Source organism: Lacerta agilis, chromosome 15, assembly GCF_009819535.1.
Source record: "Lacerta agilis isolate rLacAgi1 chromosome 15, rLacAgi1.pri, whole genome shotgun sequence".
In the NCBI taxonomy this organism is placed as follows: domain Eukaryota; kingdom Metazoa; phylum Chordata; class Lepidosauria; order Squamata; family Lacertidae; genus Lacerta; species Lacerta agilis.
This window is the reverse complement of record NC_046326.1, coordinates 1,633,857-1,657,156: the sequence shown is the minus strand read 5'-3', so window position 1 is coordinate 1,657,156 and position 23,300 is coordinate 1,633,857. Positions and strand designations below refer to the sequence as shown.

The 23,300-nt window shown below is 42.0% G+C and overlaps 1 protein-coding gene across 5 annotated transcripts in view; it reads right to left on the bottom strand.

The window, feature by feature from the left end:
- PPP3CC (protein phosphatase 3 catalytic subunit gamma) overlaps positions 1-23,300 on the bottom strand; it is an 80,017-nt gene that overhangs the window by 7,188 nt on the left and 49,529 nt on the right. For 2 of the 5 annotated variants that reach the window (XM_033172225.1, XM_033172222.1), the window contains exons 5-13: positions 19,620-19,765; positions 16,632-16,771; positions 15,786-15,863; positions 15,595-15,689; positions 14,398-14,523; positions 6,027-6,104; positions 4,620-4,646; positions 3,584-3,665; positions 2,124-2,221 (exon numbers count right to left, since the gene is read on the bottom strand). In XM_033172225.1, the coding sequence (XP_033028116.1) occupies positions 2,124-2,221; positions 3,584-3,665; positions 4,620-4,646; positions 6,027-6,104; positions 14,398-14,523; positions 15,595-15,689; positions 15,786-15,863; positions 16,632-16,771; positions 19,620-19,765 (870 nt within the window). The remainder of the gene's footprint in view (positions 1-2,123; positions 2,222-3,583; positions 3,666-4,619; positions 4,647-6,026; positions 6,105-14,397; positions 14,524-15,594; positions 15,690-15,785; positions 15,864-16,631; positions 16,772-19,619; positions 19,766-23,300) is intronic. The other 3 variants (XM_033172221.1, XM_033172223.1, XM_033172224.1) reach the window with 2 other exon arrangements.

Sequence of the window (23,300 nt, the reverse complement as noted above, 5' to 3'; positions counted from 1 at the left end):
GGGACAAATTCCAATACTGCACAACATGATGAGTCACTATTTGTACATGTGTTCGTGTACAAATGCTTTTACCTCAATTCAGGAAGTATAAGCTCGTATGTCAGTCTCGATTCCCACTGAGTTCAGGGCAGGATGAAGCAAAGGCCAAGTGAGAGCAAGGAAGTTGTAGCCCAAAGCCAACAGAGAGCAGTAAGAGCTGGATCTCCTGCTGGGCAGACCTGTGAGCAAGTCTGGCCAGGAAGCCTATATAGGGATTTGGGAGAACTTTCCAAGCTGCACTGACCTGATGGTGCAAATAGGCTTCCTTGCAGACACATTTGGCCAAGGCTGGCTGATTGCTTGCAAGCAGAATCTCAGATTCACATCTCATAAGTTGCTTGTTTAAGATCAACTGTGTGTGTGCTAGAGTCCTAAAATGTTGAGGTAATTAATCTCAACCCAAGTCTTGTGATGTCTTTCTCTTCCTGGTACTTGCTCGTCCCCCTTGCCTAGATTCTTTCTTTCTTTTTAAATAGTTGTTTGTGGATTTGTCCTATTGCACTCATCCATCTAATTTCATCAGCTTATCGCTTTCACTAGATGCTAAACCTGGCTGTGGTACTATACTAGAGGGTAGGAAAGAATGGTCTAAAACAGGGGTCCCCAAACTAAGGCCCGGGGGCCGGATGCGGTCCAATCGCCTTCTAAATGTGGCCCGCGGACGGTCCGGGAATCAGCGTGTTTTTACATGAGTAGAATGTGTCCTTTTATTTAAAATGCATCTCTGGGTTATCTGTGGGGCCTGCCTGGTGTTTTTACATGAGTAGAATGTGTGCTTTTATTTAAAATGCATCTCTGGGTTATTTGTGAGGCATAGGAATTTGTTCATATTTTTCTTCAAAATATACTCCGGGCCCCCACAAGGTCTGAGGGACAGTGGACCGGCCCCCTGCTGAAAAAGTTTGCTGACACAGTTTAATAGTTTTAACATCTGGTATGAGAGTGCTATGAGAGTGCCTCAGTGCAACAGTGTAAACTTAAGTTTTGATTTCTCTTCCTCAATGCAATGGGTGTATGTGGGGCTGGCAATTGTGCACAGATTAGTTCCAGTCCATGAAGGACAAGAATGAAATGACATAAAAAGCCAAGGAAAAAGTGATCTGCACACACCATAAGCACTGGTGCCTGTGACCCAGTCCAAGTTGTCTGAGAAGGACACACAAGTTGAAACACCAGCATAAATGTCCATATTAAAAACCTACCCAGAAAGAGAATCTCAAACTCACAGCTGTTAGTTTTCAACGTTAGCACTGAGAACAGATGGGCTTAGTACAGGAGGCTGATGGCATTTGTGCATGCTCTTACACAGCAGCAGAAGTCTAAAGGGCAACATCTGAATAGTTGTTCAAAGAACAGATTCCAGAACACTATGCAAGTTTCAAGTCTCTATTCCCAGCAAGATCACCAGCTATGACAACATCATACAAATGCCTTGGACGAAATCCTTCCCTCAAGTCCCATTGCCAGGTTTCTATTAAATTAGTCCAAGTGTTCTCAACCTCTCCTATTATTCTCCTCTAAGCTTCATTCACAAAATAATAGAATCAAAGAATCAAAGAGTTGGAAGGGATAACAAGGGTCATCTAGTCCAACCCCCTGCAATGCAGGGATCTTTTGCCTAACGTGGGGCTCAAATATACAACCCTGAGATTAAGAGTCCCATGCTCTACCAACTGAGCTACTCCCCACCCCCCATTCAGTACCAGAGTTTAAGGTCTGTAAGTTTATAGGGACATCTAAAGCCCATCTTTTCTGGTGACAGAACTGCAGATACTATGAAGGGAAGGGGAAGGGGAAGGGGAAGGGGAAGGGGAAGGGGAGGTAGCAGTGGAAATATCAGTGCCTCCCCCACAAAACCTAGATGATCTCTTAACACATCACAGGCTGAATTCCCCCACCTGCTCTTATCCTGCACATATACCACGAGTGCCAGCTTGGCCCCACAACCATGAGTGCCCAGGGCTGTGGGTGCCATGCAGTGTGCATGGCCCTGGCACCAAAATTTGTGGGTGCCCAGGCCCTTCATGGGGAATTTTGTGGGTGCTCAGGCACCCAGGGAGTTGGCACCTATGACATATACTTACCCGTCTGTAGAGTCTGTTTCCCGCCTGAGAGGACTCCCAGGGGCAGAGTACCTGTAGGAGTCAGTCCTTTGAGCATCAGCACACTCTCACTCTCCTCCCTGCAAGAAAAAGAGGCAAAGTGACCAATTATATCTGATCCCATCTCTTAGTTTTCCTCAGCTGGACACTCAAGATCTTTTTAGGGAACTGCTGAACATTTTAATGTGCGTGAAATAGTTATGTTTGCAAATACGTGAGCCATACAGCTGCATTTAGAGCTGGGATTGGATACAGCTCCCTGTTGAGCATATATTTGCTGGCCAGCAGGTAGGGCAGCAACAGAGCATGATTTGCCTGCAGGTCCCCAATTCCATCTCTGGCATTGCCCATAAAAACAGAAGTGAGGAACCTCTGGCCTGTGGACCAAGTTGGGCTCAGCTTGGGTCCCAATTTAGCCCCAAAGGCCTTTTCCCTCAAACCACAGCCACCTGTCCCACAACTGACAACAGGTGTGGAGCAGGTAGAGAGCAGGTAGAGACCCAGCTGAATCGGTTGCATGACTGAGTTCTCTGTGGGAAGCTCCATCAGGCAGTCGACCCCGGCATAAAGCAGCTTCGCCAACTTTACACTGCCTTTCCCAAGCACGCTATAATGAGCTGGCTGTCAGGCACTCAGAAGATGCTGGGCAAGGGACTTTTGACAGGTGTGCAGGCACACCCACCTCTCCTTCATCTGTTCCTGTATCTTCATAATTGAATCAGTTGACTGACAGGTGGGTTTATCCCACCAATATGTTGAAGTTGGCCCATGAGGGTAGGGACAGATAACAGTCTGGTCCACTGGGCCAAAAAATATTCCCCACCTCTGAATTAAAAGGATCAATTTCACATGATGGGAAAGACCTTTGCCTTGAGACTCTGGACAGACAATACTGGGCTAGAGAGAAACAGTTTTACACTGTACAAGGCAGCTTCCAATCGTGTGTAAAACAGCATTTAAGAATCAAATCTGGGTTTTTTGGGGGTGGTGGTGGTGGTGGAATCTATTGATCAAAACAAAAATCCAAAGTCCACAAAGGTCTTGTACCCCCCTCCCCAATTATGATAGAAGAAATGTGGAATATGAATGTACTGAGAAGAAAATCCCTGAACAATCCCTAGTGACACTTTACATCTCTAACAGTCCTGCTATGAGAGCAGCTTTTTTATGGGTTCGGCCCACGGCATGGCTGTAACATTTACAAGACCACCACTGTGTAGGGTCTTTCCCACAGAATTGGCTCCCTGCCGGGAGAGTGCAAATTCCAGGTGATAGTCCCACATGAATCACTGCCCATGTAGCAGTGGACTTTTAAACATTTAACATGCACTGGTCCAAGATTTGCCGACCTTTCATTCTCTGCCCTGGTGCAGCCAGGGCAATCTGGCAAAATGATATTCCCTCTCTCTCAAGCTGAGATTCACCAAAGTGAGCAAACTTACCGAAGAACTGAAAAGACTCGTGCCATCTTCCCAATGGCTCTGATCTTATTCCTGATGATCTCTTTACGGGCAGTGGTGCCTCCTTAGGAAAAAAATCAAAAAGGGTTTAAAAGAATGAGGGAGGAAAACGATTAAGGCTCAGGCAATGCCAGTATGAAGCATCTGCTTGGTTCTAGGAAAGAGAAATCCAATTACAACTTTACAGCTAAATTCCATAGAATGGTAATGAACTGAATGGAAGGGGGAGCAAGTGATGGACAGAATGACACACAAAGAGGAAATCCAAACAGGGGGAAGTAGGAGCACCAGAAGTAGTAGGACAAGTGTTGCTTGGAGCGGCAGACCTCTTTGGCTGCCCAGACATGTTTGACCACAGTACACATGAGATGTAACATGAATGACTCAGCCATTGAGACACAGTTTTGCAAGGCAAGTACACAACAACAAGCCCAAGTGAGGGTGAAGACATCAGGATGCTGGGCTGTGCTTGCAGAAGGGAGAGCAGTCACACAAGCACCACCTTTTGCACAGACGTAGACAAAGGAATGGCTGGAATCTTGTGGTTTTGCTTGAGTCCTCAACAAATACAATGTGCTAGGGATAAGTACACTCCCTTTTACTACACAGACCAAACATGGACTGAAAAGCATGGAGGTTCTGGGAGCTCAACTGTACACTGAATGAAAATACATCTCCTCTAAGCTAAGATCTTCTTTTTTAATTACCCGACTATGCATTAAGAACAGGACAAGCCAAACTGGAGAACTGACATGCACCAATGGATCAGCCATGCACAAGGTGGCTGCATTCAAACGTCAAAGAGAAACGTGACCCCATCGCTCAGGTTCCTGGTGGAACACAACAGGGTTGGAAAAAACAAACAAAAACCAAATGCACCACGTTTATGTTAAAACTGATGGGGAAGAAGGGGGAAATGGCGAGACTATCCAACTAGTCAGCTATTCAAAATCCACTCCAAGGAATCTGGTGGCACAGGCAGTGAGAATTAAGCTTTTAGCAAATTCTAGCTGGGTACCTTTCGGATAGCTTGAAATGTAGTTATCTTCAGGGAGAGGAGACACCAAGTAACAAGGAGATGAAGACAGAGATAGAAGAAACAAATTTAAATTTCCATGGGAGGGAGGGAATAACATTTCTTTTTTAAGTGCAATGGGAGATGAAGGCTAGCTCTGGGCCAGCTGGTAGTTCTCTTCTGCACCTGTGTCATGCTCACTTGGCTGTCAAGACTCCAGATGGACAAATCAATTTTCCTTCTGTCTCTCAGGTCCATAAAACTCTTATTCTCAGGGGCATAGGTCTAAGCCTCACATTGGGCAGAAGATTCCTGCATTGCGGGGGGTTGGACTAGATGTCCCTCGTGGTCCTTTACAACTCTACAATTCTATGAACTACTAGCAAGGGCCAAAAAGGAGGAGGTTGGATCTATTCCTGTAGATTGTGCAAAAAGGATGGAAAGGCCAATCCAATGACCAATGATCAAAAGAACTGATCTAGCAGTGCAAAATGCCAGTATTTTTTAAACAATTAAGCAGCAAAGGAAGATAGCAAAAAATCCTGTAATTGTAATATCAGAAAAGTGGTCTTCAGTTTTCCTGCATACTTAGTTGTCACTAGTTTAACACTGCACACTGTTGGGTAGCCTTTCAGAGAGTTGGTATCATAGCGATGTCATTGCCTGTTCAGTCTTTGTGCCCCCTCTCGTAGCATTAACTAGTTATGTTGGTTCCTCAAGCACTTCAAGCTGAACCTTGGGAAAGCCAAAAGCCCCCAGAAGCATGACCAGTAGTTTTGCAAAAATACATGTCTACATTTTGTTGCAACTGTCACAGATGCATACAAAAGAGTGCCCATGATGATCAGCTGCTCCGCCACCCACAGGCTCAGAATATTTCTGGAACTGAGGGATTTTTTAAAAATCTTATAAAAGATGGGTGCATATCTGCATATGCACTTATGCAGTTAAAATGTGCAATTTCTTTCAGAAGTGAAACTGAGTGGACTGGAAGTTGATTATTATCTGGTCAAGCCAATTTCACAACTCCATCCATCTGTATTGGGGCGTAAGGAGCAGCAGAAGATGTAAATGAAAACTGAGCAAGGCAGCTGCTCACACTGGTCAGGCTTCCTCTTTCTAACTCTCCTTTCCTCCTTCATTCCATCTGAACAAATACCAAGTTACTGCTGCTGGATCAAGGGAGGTGGAAGGTGGAAGGGAGGGGGCAGAGTGGCTCTTGTTGCGCTAGAGAAATAATTGTCTGTAAAACAGCCAAAGACAGTGAGCTTAAACTATGAATGAAAAAGATGGCAACAAAAAGGTGCTAAGAACAAGGCAGCACATCCAACTTTGAATGTCATTTCTTCCAAAAGTGCTTGAAAGCAACCAATCCTAACCCACCCTGAAAAAGTAAAAAGGTTTTGTTACCATCCAACGCTTCATCTCCATCTGAAATGAGCTCATCATCAGAGCAGATGTTAAGGATGTTAACCAGCATCTCTGTAACTGCAGGAAAAATGAGAAATGGGCAAGAGATTAGAGATTTTGTGTGCACACGTGTTTATGTGTGTATCTATATCTGTCTCAACATGTGAATGGGCTTGTTCACATATAATGATACATCATGGATTATCATGTGAACAAACCTTGTGCTTGTATGCTTCCTATTCCTCAAACACACTCCGATTCAATGCCTGCCAAAGTAGGATTGGAAACCAACTTCAAACTGTGATTTGCAATGCTGTCTTGGAGGGCAAACATACACTGTTTGCTGGTTCAGATGCCGAAAGAAAACTATGCCTTGTGCTTAAAAAGTTCTGTTTTATCCCTGAACACCATTTTCTCTGGTTATGGTGCTTCTTAAACTCCTTCAGGCTATAACCTAAAATCCCCAAACAAGTTTCCCCATCAGAACTCCCAATTCCCAATTCATTATTGGAGAACAGTAGAACAAGAGACAGTGTGCAAGCAGGACTGCTTACATAGCAAACAAAGCAATACAGTTTGGTGTTAGGTGTGAACCATGCCAATATGACATTACATGTATAAAAATGCAGGCTGGGAACCACATAACACACGTACCGTGTTTCTCCTAAAATAAGACACCGTCTTATATTTTTTCCCCCTCAACAAAACACAGTATGGCTTATTTTCAGGGGATGTCTTATTTTAACCGCGTCGCATCGGTACGCTGCATAGCCACGCCTCTCCAGGCTGTTTTAATGGGAGGTGCCGCGTCACTATGGCTTATTTTCGGGGTATGGCTTATTTTCAGGGAATGGCTTATATTTCACAAATGCATAGAAATCCAGCTATGGCTTATTTTATGGCTATGTCTTATTTTAGGAGAAACACAGTATATAAAATACTCAAGTGAAATTAAATTTCAGTTAGATAAAACCTAACAAATGTTAGAACAGCCACTTAATCCTTGTACTCCTCTTAGCTGAAACAAAGGTTATGCCTGTACAACTACACCTAGACAGATTTATCTCCCATTATTTGCATTTTATTGACTGATTTTCAAATCTTTTATTTATTATATCCCTCCCTCCCAAGGTAGCCAAGCAGTTGTTTTGATACTGATTTTAATATTCACCATAAACTATTTATGACATTTTTGTTCCATCTTTGTTCCAAGGAGCTTGATGCAGCACATATCATGTGCCCTCCGTTTTATCCTCACAACAACCTGAGAGAATACAACTGGTCTAAGATTACCCAGTCAGTGAGACTTCCGGTTGATCGCTCTGTTATGGCGGATGGGGGAACTTTCGGCTGAAAGAGCCCCTGCACTTTGAAGTTAGAGGACAACGCGAGGGCGTCATGGAGCCTCTTAAAAACCTCAGATTGAGCGTTCTGAGGACCTGGTGATCCGGCGGGCTCCCCTTGGTGACTCCCCCACTCCACGGTAAGCTATAATAAGAGCCCCGAGAGCGAGTGGGGTTGGAGACGTGGAAGCTGTGGATTACATTCGCTTCCTTCAAAGCGCGAAAGCCCCGAATCCAGCAATCGGCTGCAGTCAATTTCTCCAGACAAAGAAATAATTAATTGGATCAATCATGAGTACCAAACTTTAATTAGAAAAGACTAGACTATTTGAGCTGCGGAAGGGATCTAAATTCACGGAGGCCAATCCCTTCTCGTTGAAGAAAAAAGAGAGTGGTTTACTTTCTCTTTATCGAAGCCTGAACTCTGGTTGCTTAAGGGAAATGGACAGCAAAACCAAAATGGACAGTAAAACCCCCCTTTTTCAGTTGAGAAGGGGGGAGGAATTTTCTACTAGTTTTGGAACTGATAAAGACTGAATTTAAGTAAGAAAGACGTCTTATCCTCTGTCGGCGGACCACCCGGTCGGGAAGGCTAGACACCATTATTGCGTCACAATAGAGCAGATACAATCAACTTTCGTTTTCCTGCTTGGAGTTTAAATTTTTGCAATAGCCGATTCTCTTGAAGATACTTTTTCTCTGCTTGCCTAGAATGGACTGTGGAAAATAAGGTTGGGAACTTTTAAAAATAGCCAAAAAAACTACTGTGGGGTTGGTTCAGCGCTATTGTTTTACAGTGGGATTGTTGTTGCTGCTTGCTGCCTGGTGAAGGAAAGGAGTGAGTAATTGACCTTGAGAGCTTTACTGCAAAAAAGTTATGTCTAATCCTACTGATAAAGGCAAGGCTAGAAGAGACTCCAAGGCTCCTACTTTTGAAGAAAATGTGATGTCAATTTTAATGGACATTAGAAAAGAGGTTAGGTCAAACCAACAAAGTTTGGAGGATCTCCAAAAACATTTTGGAGACTTAAAAAAGGGATTAAAGAGGTTAAGGAAGAAGTTGCTAGTCACGAAACAAGATTGACAGAACTTGAGACTGTCAGAGTGCCAGATGTGGAAAGGTCGCAGGAGCGGCCCTTAGCTCAATTGCTTATTTACAGATGAAGGAAAAAGAATCTCATTTGAGATTAAGGTGTACCACAATTGGAGCAGGACAATTTGAAAGACTGGTTGGTGCAAGAATTATCAACCTGTTGGGATCTTGATAAGGCAAAACCTACTCAGTGGATTGATAAGACCTTCAGGTTTGGAGGTAAAAATAAGAAAGACTTGAAAATTATAAATGATTGTAGGGTGAAAGAACAGAGAGACAAAATTCTAGGCTTGCACTACAAAAAAAGAACAGAGAGACAAAATTCTAGGCTTGAACTACAAAAAAAGTTTGAAAATACAAGAGCATCCAATTGTGTTGTTTAAAGAGATTCCTAAACACCTTTTGTCTTTGAGGAGCATTTATTCTGACTTGGCTGGCACTCTGAGGAAGAAAAGCATCTTTTTTAGGTGGGAATTTCAAGAAGGTCTTTCATTCAAGTTTCAAGGAAGGAAACAAAGGATAAGAACGGTGGAAGAGAAGACAACATTTTTGGAGAAATACGCCAAGGAGCTGGACTACAAGACCGGACCAGAACCAGGAGCAGGAGCAGTGATGGCAATGAGGATTTATTCGTGAAATGTTAATGGCTTGAATACATAAGAGTTCACATAATTTTTTTTACAAAATAATAGACTTGGACAGGAATTCATTTCATCAGACAAAGTAAAAAAAAGAGGTGTGGTTTTCTATGTTAAAGAAAAATGGAATCCCAAAATGATGTTTAAAGATGAGCAGGGAAGGTACATTGCTATAGAAATAACAGCACAAGGCAAAAAAAAAAAAAAAATGGTGGGAATTTATGCACCAAATGATTCAAACACAGAATTTTTTAAGAACCTGGAGACAAAGATTCTGGAATATTTAGATCACAAAATAATCTTGATGGGAGATTTGAATGGAGTCTCATCAACACTTATGGACAGATCTCAAAGACAAAAATTTACAAATGAAGGTAGATTACCTAAGACTTTCTTTGAAATGGTGGAGAATTTCGATTTAATGGATATTTGGAGAATTAGAAATTCAACTGAAAGAGACTTCACATTTTATTCAGATCCTAATAAATCATTTTCCCGGATAGACTATTTATGGATATCTAGAGACTTTGTACCCAGAGTGACAAAATCAGAGATTTGTCCAACGACATGTTCGGATCATAATGCAGTGTCGATGGAATTAAAACTATCACTGCAGGGAACCTACAGATGGAGAATGAATGATGGGTTGTTGAGGAACCAGCAGATAATAAATAAGGTCCAAAACATTCTAAAGGACTATTTTACAATAAATATGAATACAGAAACAAGAGTGATATGGGATGCAAGCAAAACGGTGATGAGAGGGTTCCTCATACAACAAAACTCTATAAAGAAGAAGTCACAGAATGAAAAAAGGAAAAAATTTTGTCCCAATTAAAAGAGAAAGAAAAGGAATTAAGATCTAAACCTAAGAGTCAACAGATTCAGAAGGAAATCAAGGCTCTACAAATACAATTTTCTCAAGTGATAAATCAAGAAATAGAGTGGAAAATTAAGATGATGAAACAAAAAAACCGAGTCTGCAAATAAATGTGGTAAATTATTGGCGTGGCAGTTAAAGAAGAAACAGAAGCAAAATACGATTACTAATATTGTGACTGATGGGAAATCTGTGGAGAACCCTGCAGAGATATGAAGATGTTTTCAGAAATATTATAAACAGCTTTATAAGAGAGAAAAAGAAAATATGGACAAAATAGAGCAATATGTGAAAATAAATGGACTGTGTAAAATCCCTGACAACAAAAGGATCCTACTGGATGTACCAATCACCCTGCAAGAAGTAGAGATGGCAATTGGCCAAATGCAAATCGGCAAAGCCCTGGGCCCAGATGGTTTATCAGCAAAATACTATAAGGTATTGAAAGAATGGCTTATACAACTTTTGATGGAAATTTGCAATAAGATAATAAAGGGGGACAAAGCACCCGAAACCTGGAAAGCTTATATAACTTTGCTCCCAAAACCAGATCAGGATAGATCCAATGTAAAGAATTATAGACCTATCTCCCTATTTAATGTGGATTACAAAATTTTTGCAATTATATTGGCGTCTAGATTAAAGAAGGTGTTGAATGAACATATACACAAAGATCAGGCAGGATTTCTGCTAGCGAGACATACCGGTCTGAAAAATAATATGAGAAATGTAGTGTATATATTAGAAAAATTACAAACTAAAATAAACTGTAAAGCTATTTTAATGTTTATAGACGCAAAGAAAGCCTTTGATAATGTTTCTTGGAATTTTATGAAGAAGAACTTCGAGAATATGGAGATGGGGAATAGTTTTATAAATGGTATCAAAGGAATATATTCTGAGCAAAAAGCTAAGTTGACAATTAACAATGTGGTTTCAGAAGAAATTGAAATTGAAAAAGGAACTAGGCAAGGGTGCCCACTTTCCCCCCTACTTTTTATTTCGGTCCTGGAGATTTTGCTGAATAAGATAAGGAATGATGAAGGGGTAAAAAGCATAACAGTGGGATCAAAACAATATAAATTTAAAGCCTTTGCTGATGACTTGGTGTTAACTCTAAAAGACCCAGAATCCAGTGCTACAAGAGCACTGGAGATAATACAAGAGTTTGGGCAGGTTGCTGGTTTTAAGTTACCGTATTTTTCGCTCCATAGGGTGCACCGGGCCATAGGGTGCACCTTGTTTTTAGAGGAGGAAACAAGAAAAAAATTTTTTTTCTGGTTTTCCTCCTCTAAAAGCCCTGTTTTTTTGAGGATCAGCGAAAAGTTTTGCAGCTTTTTTTTTGCAAAGGGAAAAGCCCTGTTTTTTTGAGGATCAGCTAAAGGTTTTGCAGCTTTTTTGCAAAGGGAAAAGCCCTGGTTTTTTTGAGGATCAACTAAAAGTTTTGCAGCGTTTTTGCAAAGGGAAAAGCTTTGAGGATCAACTAAAAGTTTTGCAGCTTTTTTTGAGGATCAGCTAAAAGTTTTGCAGCTTTTTCTGCAAAGGAAAAGCCCTTTTTTGAGGATCATCTAAAAGTTTTGCAGCTTTTTTGCAAAGGGAAAAGCTGTGGTTTTCTGAGGATCAGCTAAAAGCTTTGCAGCTTTTTTGCAAAGGGAAAAACCCTTTTTTGAGAATCAGCTAAAAGTTTTGCAGCTTTTTTTGCAAAGGGGGAAAAGCAAAGCTCCTTTTGCAAAGGGGGGAAAGCAAAGAGGAAAAGCCCCGTTTTTATGGGGTTCAACTCACATTTCTGCAGCTTCTAAAGGAAAGGGAGCCTTTTTTACAGTTTCCAGACAGATAATCTAATCAGCCAGTCACATGTCGCTGGGGAAACAAACAACCTCCCTCTGCAGCACATTCAACAATGGAGGCCTGGGCAAGAGGGCGGGGCTGAAAGGGAGCCGGGACTCTTATCTCTCTCCCGATCTCTTGCTGATCAGCTGCTGAGCGGGGTCCTTTCAACACCCCCTTTTCTCTTTGTAAAATAAAAAGCATGATCCTCTTTTGACCCCTGGGCAATTCAGCTCCAGGGACCACCATTCACTCCATAAGATGCACAGATATTTCCCCTTACTTTTTAGAAGGAAAAAAGTGTGTCTTATGGAGCGAAAAATACGGTAAATAAAAGTAAAACCAAGGTTATAGACAAAAAATTATCAATTGAGGAAAAGAAAAATTTAGAAGAAAAAACTGGTCTGAATTTTGTCAAAAAGGTGAAGTACTTGGGTGTAAATATAACAAATAAAAATCTTAATTTGTATAAGGATAATTATGATAAATTATGGAATGAGATAAAGAGAGATTTAGAAATATGGTCAAATTTGAAATTGTCATTGTTTGGCAGGATTTCTGTGATTAAGATGAATGTATTGCCAAAGATGTTGTTTTTATTCCAAGCTATACCTATTGTTGATAATATGAAATGCTTCAAGGAATGGCAAAAAACCCAGAATTAAGTTTAAAATATTAACAGATGTGAAAGAGAGAGGGGGATTCTCCCTACCAGATTTAAAGTTATAATTTGAAGCTGTTGCATTCTGTTTGATAAAGGATTGGATAATGTTAGAGAACATAGATATTTTAGATTTGGAAGGTTTTGACAATGTATATGGATGGCATGCATATTTATGGTATGACAAGATAACAGTTCATAAAGGCTTTAATAACATATAATTAGAAAATCTTTGTATAATGTGTGGATAAGATATAAAGATCTCTTAGAAAGAAAAACACCCAGGTGGCTATCACCTCTGGAGGCTAAAGCTAAGAAAAAGTTGAATATGGAGAGTACCGGTAAATGGTTAAAATATGTGAATGTATTGGAGGAGAAAGAAGATGGATTCAGGTTTAAATCTTATGAACAATTGAAAAACAAATTGAATGACTGGTTGCAATATCATCAGATAAATGAAATGTTTAAGCAAGATAGGAAAAATGGTTTTACTATTGAAAAATCCAAGCTAGAAATGGAATTGTTAGATACAAATAGCAAAAATTTATCTAAGATGTATAATTTGTTGCTGGAGTGGCATACAAAAGATGAAATGGTGAAAACAGTAATGATTGATTGGGCAAAAGGTATAGGGCATAGCATAATGTTAGAGGATTGGGAAAGGCTGTGGAAGGAGGGTGTTAAGTTTACTGCATGTTATGTGTTGAAAGAAAATATGATGAAAATGATGTATAGATGGTACTTAACACCTGTAAAATTAGCTAAAATTTATCATTCATATGATAATAAATGTTGGAAATGTAAAGAGAAAGAAGGAACGTTTTACCATATGTGGTGGACATGTCCAAAGGTAAAAGACTTCTGGGAAAAGATGTATCATGAATTGAAAAAGTATTTAAAAATACATTTATTAAAAAAGCAGTAGCCTCTTTACTTGGAATACTTTGTGAAGAATTGCCTAAGAAAGATAGAAGATTCTTTATGTATGCTACGACAGCTGCGAGATTATTGCTTGCCAAAAATTGGAAAACACAGGACATTCCGACGATAGAAGAATGGCAAATGAAGATGTTGGACTATATGGAACTGGCTAAGGTGGTTGGATGGGTCCAGGAACAGAAGGAGGAGACGGTGGAGGAAGATTGGAGTAAATTTAAAGTATATATTAAAAATATTGTAATATTTGAAAATTGGAAAGATTTTGGAAGTAAGTTGTGGCTTAGGTTTAAAATGAAAATAGAAAAAATGAAAAATTATGGTAATAAAGATAGAAGATGTTAAAAAGGTTAATTTTTAGGATTTTTAAAGTTCAATAATGAATTTGGAAAACTGCTAAAGATGTATTATAATGAAATTCAATAAAGAGGGATTTGAGGAAGTCATGTAAACATGTGAGGAAAGTTAGGAGTTTTAAACTTTTATCTGTGTTATAAGTTGTGATGATGTATATTAACTTTGTTAGTGTAAGTATGTTATAATCTTTTTTCTGATTTGTGGAAAATGAATAAAAATATTCTTTAAAAAAAAAAAGATTACCCAGTCAGCTTCATGTCTGAATGGGGATTTAAGGATTTTTAAAGCTGAAAACAGTACATAAATGCTGTAAACACACAAGTACCCTGATTTTTCAACCTGAGACAATATATTTTAAAAATTTCCTATTACACAATAATGGCCACTAACATGCTTTTAAAAAAAAAGAAGAAGGTTGAGTGCCTGAAGGCCATATTTTGCAGAATTTTCTAAATTCTTGCTTCAGGAGTGAGCAAGCTAGCAAAATCCACAAATATCTCCTCTTTATGGCAGCAACAGACCGCCCAAGGCTACATCCAGCCTAGTCAATCCTATTGCATCAGGAGGATATGTTTTCCTGCTCCTTGGATGATTGCTTTGCTTATCAATAATTTTATTGGGCAATCGCCTTCTTACCCTTTTCCCCTACGAAAGGCAAAGACCATGTGAAAACATCCATGAAGTTTGGAAGCCAGTAAGGGTGTGGAGAACAGTTGAACTGCCTGATGTTCATGACATTGTTTTCATATTTCAGCACAGCAGCTAGAAGAAAACAAGAGGGATAAAGAGAAATTACAAGAGTGCTGATTTCATCTTTGTCCTCCAGGGTTACACAACTTGGGAAATGCAATTATACAGCTGTGTAAAGAAATCCCTATGAAAATCAGACACCCTCCACGAGAGAGGCAATAAGGAATGTCAAAATATCCATCAGACATCAGGTGAAATTTACTGTTACAAGTGTTGTTTTTCTTCTGATAAAAGTTTTAAGAGTGAATTTCATATGTTGTTTTTAAATTTTGGAATGTGCATTAAATGTTGTTACCTATCCTGCAGTCTTCTGAAGAAGGATGGGGGGAAGCATATAAATAAAATTTATTTTATTATTAAGTTAACACTAGCCTATGCTTTAATGCCACATGACTAGGCCTCATACTCCTACACTGCAGCTTCCCCTCCAGCACAGCTGTGATCAATAGATTGGAAGCACTTCCTTCAGTAGTCAACAAATGCTTGCTTGTAATTTCATTTGAAGCAGGACAAGCTGTTTAGTTTGATCTTTATGTTTTTATTGTTTTTTGATATGTTGTAAGCTGCCCAGAGTGGCTGGGGGAAATAATAATAATAATTATTACTATGGTTTGCTGAAACAAGCACAATTCAGACGACGGTCCACAAGTCTGCATTTCTTGGACAGATTGGGGCTTTCACATGCTGTAGGACAGCACAGCCAGTGTCAAGGGTTGATAGAGGTTATACTCCAGGGAGACACAGTACGTTAAACTAACTGCAGTTATTGGGTGAAAAACCGCAGTTAGTTGAAAATGGAAGCAGGTGCTTCCTATCTCTTCCCCATGGCCACTGGAGGAACAGGGAGCAGCTGCTCCAAATCCCAACCATCCCTCTCAGATGACACATCTTTTGTACCCCACTTACATGGAATTGTTCCTGCAAATCTGTGGGGACCCAACATTTCTGACAGAATGCCCAAGCACAAACCATGTCCATTTTAAGAAACCAAGTATTAAGAAGAAAAAGATAAGGTAAGCAAGAGCTAGAGATTCTATTAAACGTGGACACATCAAGGCATCCTGGACACAGTCAAAATCTTACCCTTGTTGTTATAGACATCTAGATAATTTGGTGCAGAAAAGATTGTGATTAGGGATGGAAAGCCCGTAGTCTGGCTCTTTCTGTACATTCGGTACCTAGAAAAGTGAGCAGAAGATAGGCAGGCTTTTGAAAAATACATAAAGACAACAAAGCTGTTGAACACAGCACCAGAATAGTGACTCTGAACTTACCCAGCATCCTGGGCTTCATGTGCTCGAATCACAGATAACAAATTATTATTTTGCAAAAATTCACAAATTGCAGGGTAACTGAAAAAGAAGTTTTAAAAAGCAATATTAACATGTGCTGAAGGCAGTCATCATCACATTTATTTTCTGTCTTTTTTCCAAGAGGGATGAGGATATACAAGTTAGGAATATTCAACTTTTGTCCCAATTTATTCTAATCACCTTGCAAATATAGGTTAGGTTGAGAGAATTGAAGATAGGTTGACTTGGCCCATTGTGGCTCAATAGGGATTTGAATCTACATCTCTACAGTCCAACTCCAACTTTCACCCACTAGACACACAGCCTGAGGGAGGGTGAGGGCTACAACAAAACTTGACTATTGTTAGGGCTGCTAAGCACCTAGAAATCAAACTAACATTTATGGAAACTGGGAATTTGTAGTGATCCTGAGGCCATCCAAATAACCATTCAGAGGGACTTGTGAAGCAAATAACATTCAGATTCAAGATATATTGCTTTGCTATATAGTCTCTGCTGATTGGCAAGTTTTAAAGTTCTGACAAGTCCACACAAAATTGTTCTAGTATTTCTGAAATCCTCCAGGCACATCTTTGATTTTGTAAACAACTCAGAAAGCCACAAACAAATGGCTTTTGGGTTTTTTAAGAGGGAAAATTCATAGGGAATTCAGCAGAAATACAAGTTGTATTTTTAAGACAGCAACAATTAGAAGTGGGACAGAGTCTCACTCAAAGCTCTGGAACAGAGGGGTTTGAGCACAGCAACTGGGACTTCACACTACTACCTTTTCACTTAACCAAGGGTTATGTTTGAAATATTTCCTACCTGTAGAAATAGGAGCAACCTCGAACAGTGTTGTGGGTAAAATGTTCCAGTGTCTTCTCATTGCCATAATCCTCTGATGGATCAGACCACAGCAGGTCACACATTGGACCAAAGGCTGGAGGCTCCTTAAACCTGTCTAACTGAAAGGCACACACACAGAAAAGCATAAAAAATGATTGATAAAAAACGTACAGAATTAAGGGAACTCATTATTAAGAGCATGCCAAAATACAGTGCATGAGGGAAAAAAACCCTCAATGCATCTGTGCTAGATAAACCCAGTTTATGATGTCACATATTGGAAACAAACATTGCCTATATGAGCGCTGATTTCTAAGTGTGGAAACTTAAGAATGGGGAATCCACCCCCCCACCCTTTAAAATAAAATTTTAATCATTCAATAGTTTCTCTGTAAGGATGATCAGTGTTTCTCAAACTTGGGACTCCATCAGCTTTCAGACTACAACTCCCACCATCCCTGGCCACTGGTTCTGCTAGCTAGGGATGATGGGAGTTGCAGTCCAACAACAGCTGGAGACTCAAGTTTGAGAAACCCTGGATTAAAGGCAACACACATTTCTTTTTTCAACTGCTTAATTTGTCTTTGAAGGAGAACAAAGAAGTTTCACTCCAATCCAAATCTTTATTATGTTCATAGACCAGCATACACAAAGAACGGCAACCCTCAGAGGCATAGCAAGGTCAGGTGGTACCCAGTGCGGAATTTTTTTTGTCACCCCCCCCCCCACATCGATGGCTCGGGCTAAGCTATTACACCCGGGGCGGTCTGCCCCCCCTACTCCTCTGGCCTTGACCATGCTAATAAAAAGCAACATATATAATGCATAGTGTAAATTAAAATGCACAAGCATCTGAGAAAGTCACGCTGCGAGACATTGTCAAAGAAGTGGGGTTTGGGCATAACGAGGGTGGGAAGGACATGACTGTTAAAGTTTGTTCGTATTTATTGTGATTATTCCCCCCCCCAAAAAAAAAATCAGTATGTTGAATTAGTGCGTATACTTTAGTTGTGATTCCGGCTACAATAGAGTGTTGAACTAAATGACCATCAGGGTCGCTTCCAATTCTATAATTCTACGAAGACCGCAATTTTATTTAATTCGTCCTGAAAATTAAACCACCTCCCTGACTATTTCTCCGCCCCCGTGGAGCGATTCAGCGCTTGGCACTTTGATTTCCCGAGTCCCTGCAAGTCTCCATCTGCTACCTTCAGGAATCTCCCCATTATGTAATACCCTTCTTTGCTTTATACATAGAAGGGAGGCGGGGGACGGGACAAAAGGCAGACACCAGAAAATAACAGAACCGCACATATCTCACGATCGCCCCCCAAAAAACTTGATTAAAAAGCTCTCCTCAGTGCCCCCCCCCGTTCCACCTCGTTTACCATATATGTTGCTCGCACATGCCCAGCATCTTGGCCAGAGTTCTACAAGCTGCCATAGCTGCAGCTTCCGTCAGTACCAGCCCATGACGGAAAGCAAAGCCTCCTCCCCTGGGTGGAGATCGCGTTGTGCCTCTTGCTGAACGAGGCGAGCTCGCTGGTTGCACGAGAATGTGACCTAAGGCAACAGCAGCAGAAGGCAGGCTCCGAGTGCCAAAGAGGCCACACGGAATTTCCTTCCCAGAGGTGTCCAGTTGACAAATCCGTCAAGCTAGCCTGGGAGGAAGGGGGGAGCTGCACGGCAGGATTTCGCTGCAAAACCGAGCGCGCACAAAAATGTGCATGCAAGTGGCAACCTGCTCCATGTCCGCTGCTGAGCGGAGCCTCCTTCTCTCTCTCTCTCTCTCTCTCTCTCTCCCCCCCACCCCCATCAAGCTGCTGCGCTCATGTTACAAAGCAGACTCGAAAGGAAAAAAAAAAGCGGTCCTGGCGCTCAGAGTGTCTGGCTGAACACCCAGTTCTCCAGGCACCAATGGCAGCCGCCGCAGCTCTGGATCATTGGGTGGCAGGCAAATGCATTCACGCAGTGCCCTGCTTGGCTGTTGGATCCTCCTCTGCCCTCCCGTTCTCGTTCTCTCTCTTCAAAAAGGGAAAAGCTTGCATCTCCCTCGCAATGGCAACAGACTCTTGGCAGCCACTGGAGGCGGGTGTAGGAGCAAACTTTTACTCGCATGCTCCTGCCTTCACAAACTTGACAAACCTGGTGCCTGCGGCCAGGAGATGCAGCCTCCGCAGCAGTGCTTTGCGCTTCGCCTCCCCAGGAAGGAGGGTCTGGAGAAGCCATGCCGAGAGTGTCAGCGGCCTCTCCTTCCCGCCTTCACCATCCTCTTTCCCGCCAACCAGGGCATGAAAAAGGATGCATGGAGGAAAAATAACCAGAGAGTAAACCTCAGCCGGGCTTCCAGCGAGCCAGGAAGGAGAGTGAATGCCGCGAATGCGCACAAGTTCCCTGTTGGCACCTTTCCTCTTTCCACCCAGTGGTGGAAAAAGCCGCTTGGACACTTGGGGCAAGCCACCCATAGGGCGCGTGGCGCACCGCAGGGCCTCCGGAGTCTGCCTGCCGCCGCCCTACAGCTGGGGGTGGGGTGGGGAGGCAGCGGGCAGACCGTTTGGGCAGAGCGGAGCCTGTGCATGCCCGAGCCACCGCGTCTCTCCCAGGAGAGACGCGTGGCTCAGGCATGCCTCAGGCCCCGCAGTGAGTGCCACCCAGAATATTGTCACCCCCTCAGGGGTGACACCCGGGGTGGCCTGCCCGCACTGCACCCCCTTCCTCTGCCACTGTAAACCCTACAGAACTTAAGCCTGGGATCAGAGAGAAGTGTACATATTTTTATGCCTGCCCGCCCCTTCAACAAGTCTTAGGTAGCCTCAAAAGTAAAGATGGTGGGGAGACATACCCTGGAGTGGAACCTTGTCAGAATGGGGACAGGTAAGCCTACAAGAAGACCCTAACTGGAATTATGATACCTGTGCTGTTTTATGGAGGGGAGGTGTGGAGGGAAAAGAAAGAGGCACCACTTACTTTCCTAATATCATCTAGACATGTGATTTCAGGAGACAGCCCTCCATGCACGCACAGAAACTGCTGGTTCAAAAGGGCAGCAAGAGGAAGACAGTCAAATGTATCCATGCATGCATCATAGACCCGCTCGGAGTACTTGATTCGACCTGCAGGAAACAGAAGCAAGAGAACTGCAATGACTTATGCAAACAATAAAAGATAAAAAATAAAAACACTCCCAGAAAACTGCCAGTCATCTGGACTTAAGAAATACAACTGGCTTGCCTCTTCCCCTCTCTAAGCTAGGACTTTTCCTGCCTTCCTGCTTCAGAGACTTTCCACACCAACATGTCTGCCAAGGAACTGCAGTACATCTTGGACATGTTCTATTGTGTACATGCAGTTCACATAGAATTGTAGCCATCCATGGTAGGCTTCACCATAGAGTTGCCATATTTCAAACAGTGAATATCCAGACAAAAAAGTGTATGTCCTGGAAATTCCAGACTCCGAACTGGGAGTGAACAACAGAATGCACTCTCTAGCACGGGTACCAACTTAAACAAAATATTTGGGGGGCAGGTAAGCCCCACATAATCAATCAATGACACGGCACACCCACACACCATTTGAATGGCAAGGCCCATCAACTTGGGCCCCTCAAATTTTTGGGGGGCGGGCAAAGGGATCTTGACCCCTAAGCGTTAGCTCCTATGCTCTCTAGTCCTGCTTCTGCACATTGCAGGAGAAGATGGGAGAAGCCATCTTCCAGGGAAACTTGTTCACCTGGACTGATTGATCCACTGAGGAGCATCTGATCAGCTTCCAAGAAACAACCTGAAAACACTGTCCTAAGCAAAGCTTTCCTGCAGAAAGTAACTATACATGGCAAGACTCTGGAAGCAGTTAGGGTTTTCTAGGCCTGCTCTAAGTTGGATATGTATTATACATCTTATATTATCTTTATACAACTGATTAGCTGAATTACTATCTTTAAAATTTATCACGAAAAGCAGCCCTTGCCAAGACTGCAAATTTATTTAAAACATTTAGACAAAGAGGCTCCCCAAGTGACTTACTAAAGTCAGTCCAGACACCAGTTATTCAATTTACAGCTCTTATAACACAAATCAATATACTGGTAGGGTTGCCATACGTCTGGAAATTCCTGAAAACATCTGGAATACTGCAGTCGAAAGCAGTGTCCAGGTGGAAATCACAAAAATGTCCAGGAAAATCCAGACGTATGGCGACCCATGTTGGCAGTGCCATTTTTGGCGATTAAAGATAGATAAAAAACTTCTCTCTTTTTTGCAAATTTGCCAAAAAAAACTCAACAACTTTTCTGTCTGCATTTTCACTGTTTGAAATATATATTGGTATCATAAATAGTGTTAAAAGGGAAGATAAAAGTGTTGTTTACTCTCTTCTGTAGCCCCAGAAAGGCAACTAAAGCCAAGGGCTGTTTTCAAAACAATGAAAGATTTCCCCCCATAAAGTACCTGGCTAATCAGCATAATGTATATATTAAAGTTTGTATATACTCTAGAAGCTATAATGATGACTGACAATACAAATTCAGATACCTGGACTTGTATCTTTCGGCTATGGCATCATCCTTTTAGAAAATGCACTACTTCTTGAAAATTAAGCTTCTGGAGGATTAAAATAAGAATATAGACTATCTTTACTATCACTTCCAAAACATGAGGCTCTCTTGCACATATGGCCACTGTACTTCCAGCTTTTCCTGGAATGAGGCAAACTGTACATGGACTGGGTAAAAGCTAAAAGCAAACATGCACCTCAGATCTGGCATGGTATTAGGAGAGAGAAGGGAGAACACAGCAAGTACAAGAAACATGAACAAGAAGTTCTACACAACAGCTGTTGATCTGTCTGCCAGTTGCCCCTTCCTGTTTCCTTTTACAGGAGCTCATGGAAGCCTGGAGCCAAAAGGAGCAGGTAAGTTCAAACAGGGGAACTTGTATTCTAAGGCAGAAAGGGCAAATGTGATAAGAAGGTACAAGGCAAGTAATGGATGACAGAGAAAAAGGATATACTGTTATGGGTAGATGAGGGCCTTAAAATGTAGAGTCTCAGAGTTTGAAGCTGATATGGACAGTCAGAGAACAAGCACAACATATTTAATGAGAAGAGGAACTGTCCAGAGGGATTGGGAGCTATTGCATCTAGCTTATCTACTCCAGGACATAGACTCTTATAGAACATTACAGGTTGCCAGATTCCTGATTTCAGTTCTTTCATATAAAAGACTTCATGGAATGCTGCATGACTATTAAAAATCTAGTAAACTCTATGCACCATCTTTATCTTCAAGGCCATAATACGGTACATCTAGAGATTGTAAGTAATGCGAAGGAGATTATGCGTTGAAATATTTTAGTTGATATTTTAGTTGATATTTTAGAATGTAAAATGCTGTTTTATTTATGGATGGCGGCTAACAGATTGAGGTTGAATCCTGACAAGACAGAAGTAGTGTTTTGGGGGGACAGGGGGCGGGCAGGTGTGGGGGACTGAATGGGGTAACTGTGCCCCTGAAGGACCAGGTGTGCAGCCTGGGAGTCATTTTGGACTCACATGGAGTCCAAAATGGAGTCCATGCGCTGTCCATGGAGGCTCCATCTGGTACACAGGCTGAGACCCTACCTGCCCGCAGACTGTCTCGCCAGAGTGGTGCATGCTCTGGTTATCTCCCGCTTGGACTACTGCAATGCGCTCTACGTGGGGCTACCTTTGAAGGTGACCCGGAAACTGCAATTAATCCAGAATGAGGCAGCTAGACTGGTGACTGGGAGTGGCCGCCGGGACCACATAACACAGGTCCTGAGAGATCTACATTGGCTCCCAGTATGTTTCCGAGCACAATTGGTGTTGGTGTTGACCTTTAAAGTCCTAAACAGCCTCGGTCCTGTATACCTGAAGGAGCGTCTCCACCCCCATCGTTCAGCCCGGACACTGAGATCCAGTGCCGAGGGCCTTCTGGCAGTTCCCTCACTGCAAGAAGCAAAGCTACAGGGAACCAGGCAGAGGGCCTTCACAGTAGTGGCGCCCGCCCTGTGGAATGCCCTCCCATCAGAGGTCAAAGAGATAAAGAACTACCTGACATTTAGAAAATACCTGAAGGCAGCCCTGTTTAGGGAAACAAAATAGAAAATTCTTTCCAGTAGCACCTTAGAGACCAACTGAGTTTGTTCTTGGTATGTATCTGAAAAAGTGTGCATGCACACGAAAGCTCATACCAAGAACAAACTCAGTTGGTCTCTAAGGTGCTACTGGAAAGAATTTTCTCTTTTGTTTCGACTATGGCAGACCAACACGGCTACCCACCTGTAACTGTTTAGGGAAGTTTTTAATCTGTGATATTCTAATGTCTTTTAATATTTGATGGAAGCCGCCCAGAGTGGCTGGGGAGACCCAGCCAGATGGGCAGGGTACAAATAATAAATTATTATTATTATTACAGCGGTACCTCGGGTTACGTACTTAATTGGTTCTGGGTTGCTGTACGTAACCCGAAAAATTCGGTTTGCTCATGTGCAAACCAAAAAACCCGCTTCTGTGCATGTGCAGACCGCAAAAACACATCTGCGCATGCGCGAATCGCGTGCGCTTCGGGTTGCGCTTCTGGGTTAGTGGAGTTTGTAACCCGAAAAGTACGCAACCCAAAGCGTACAT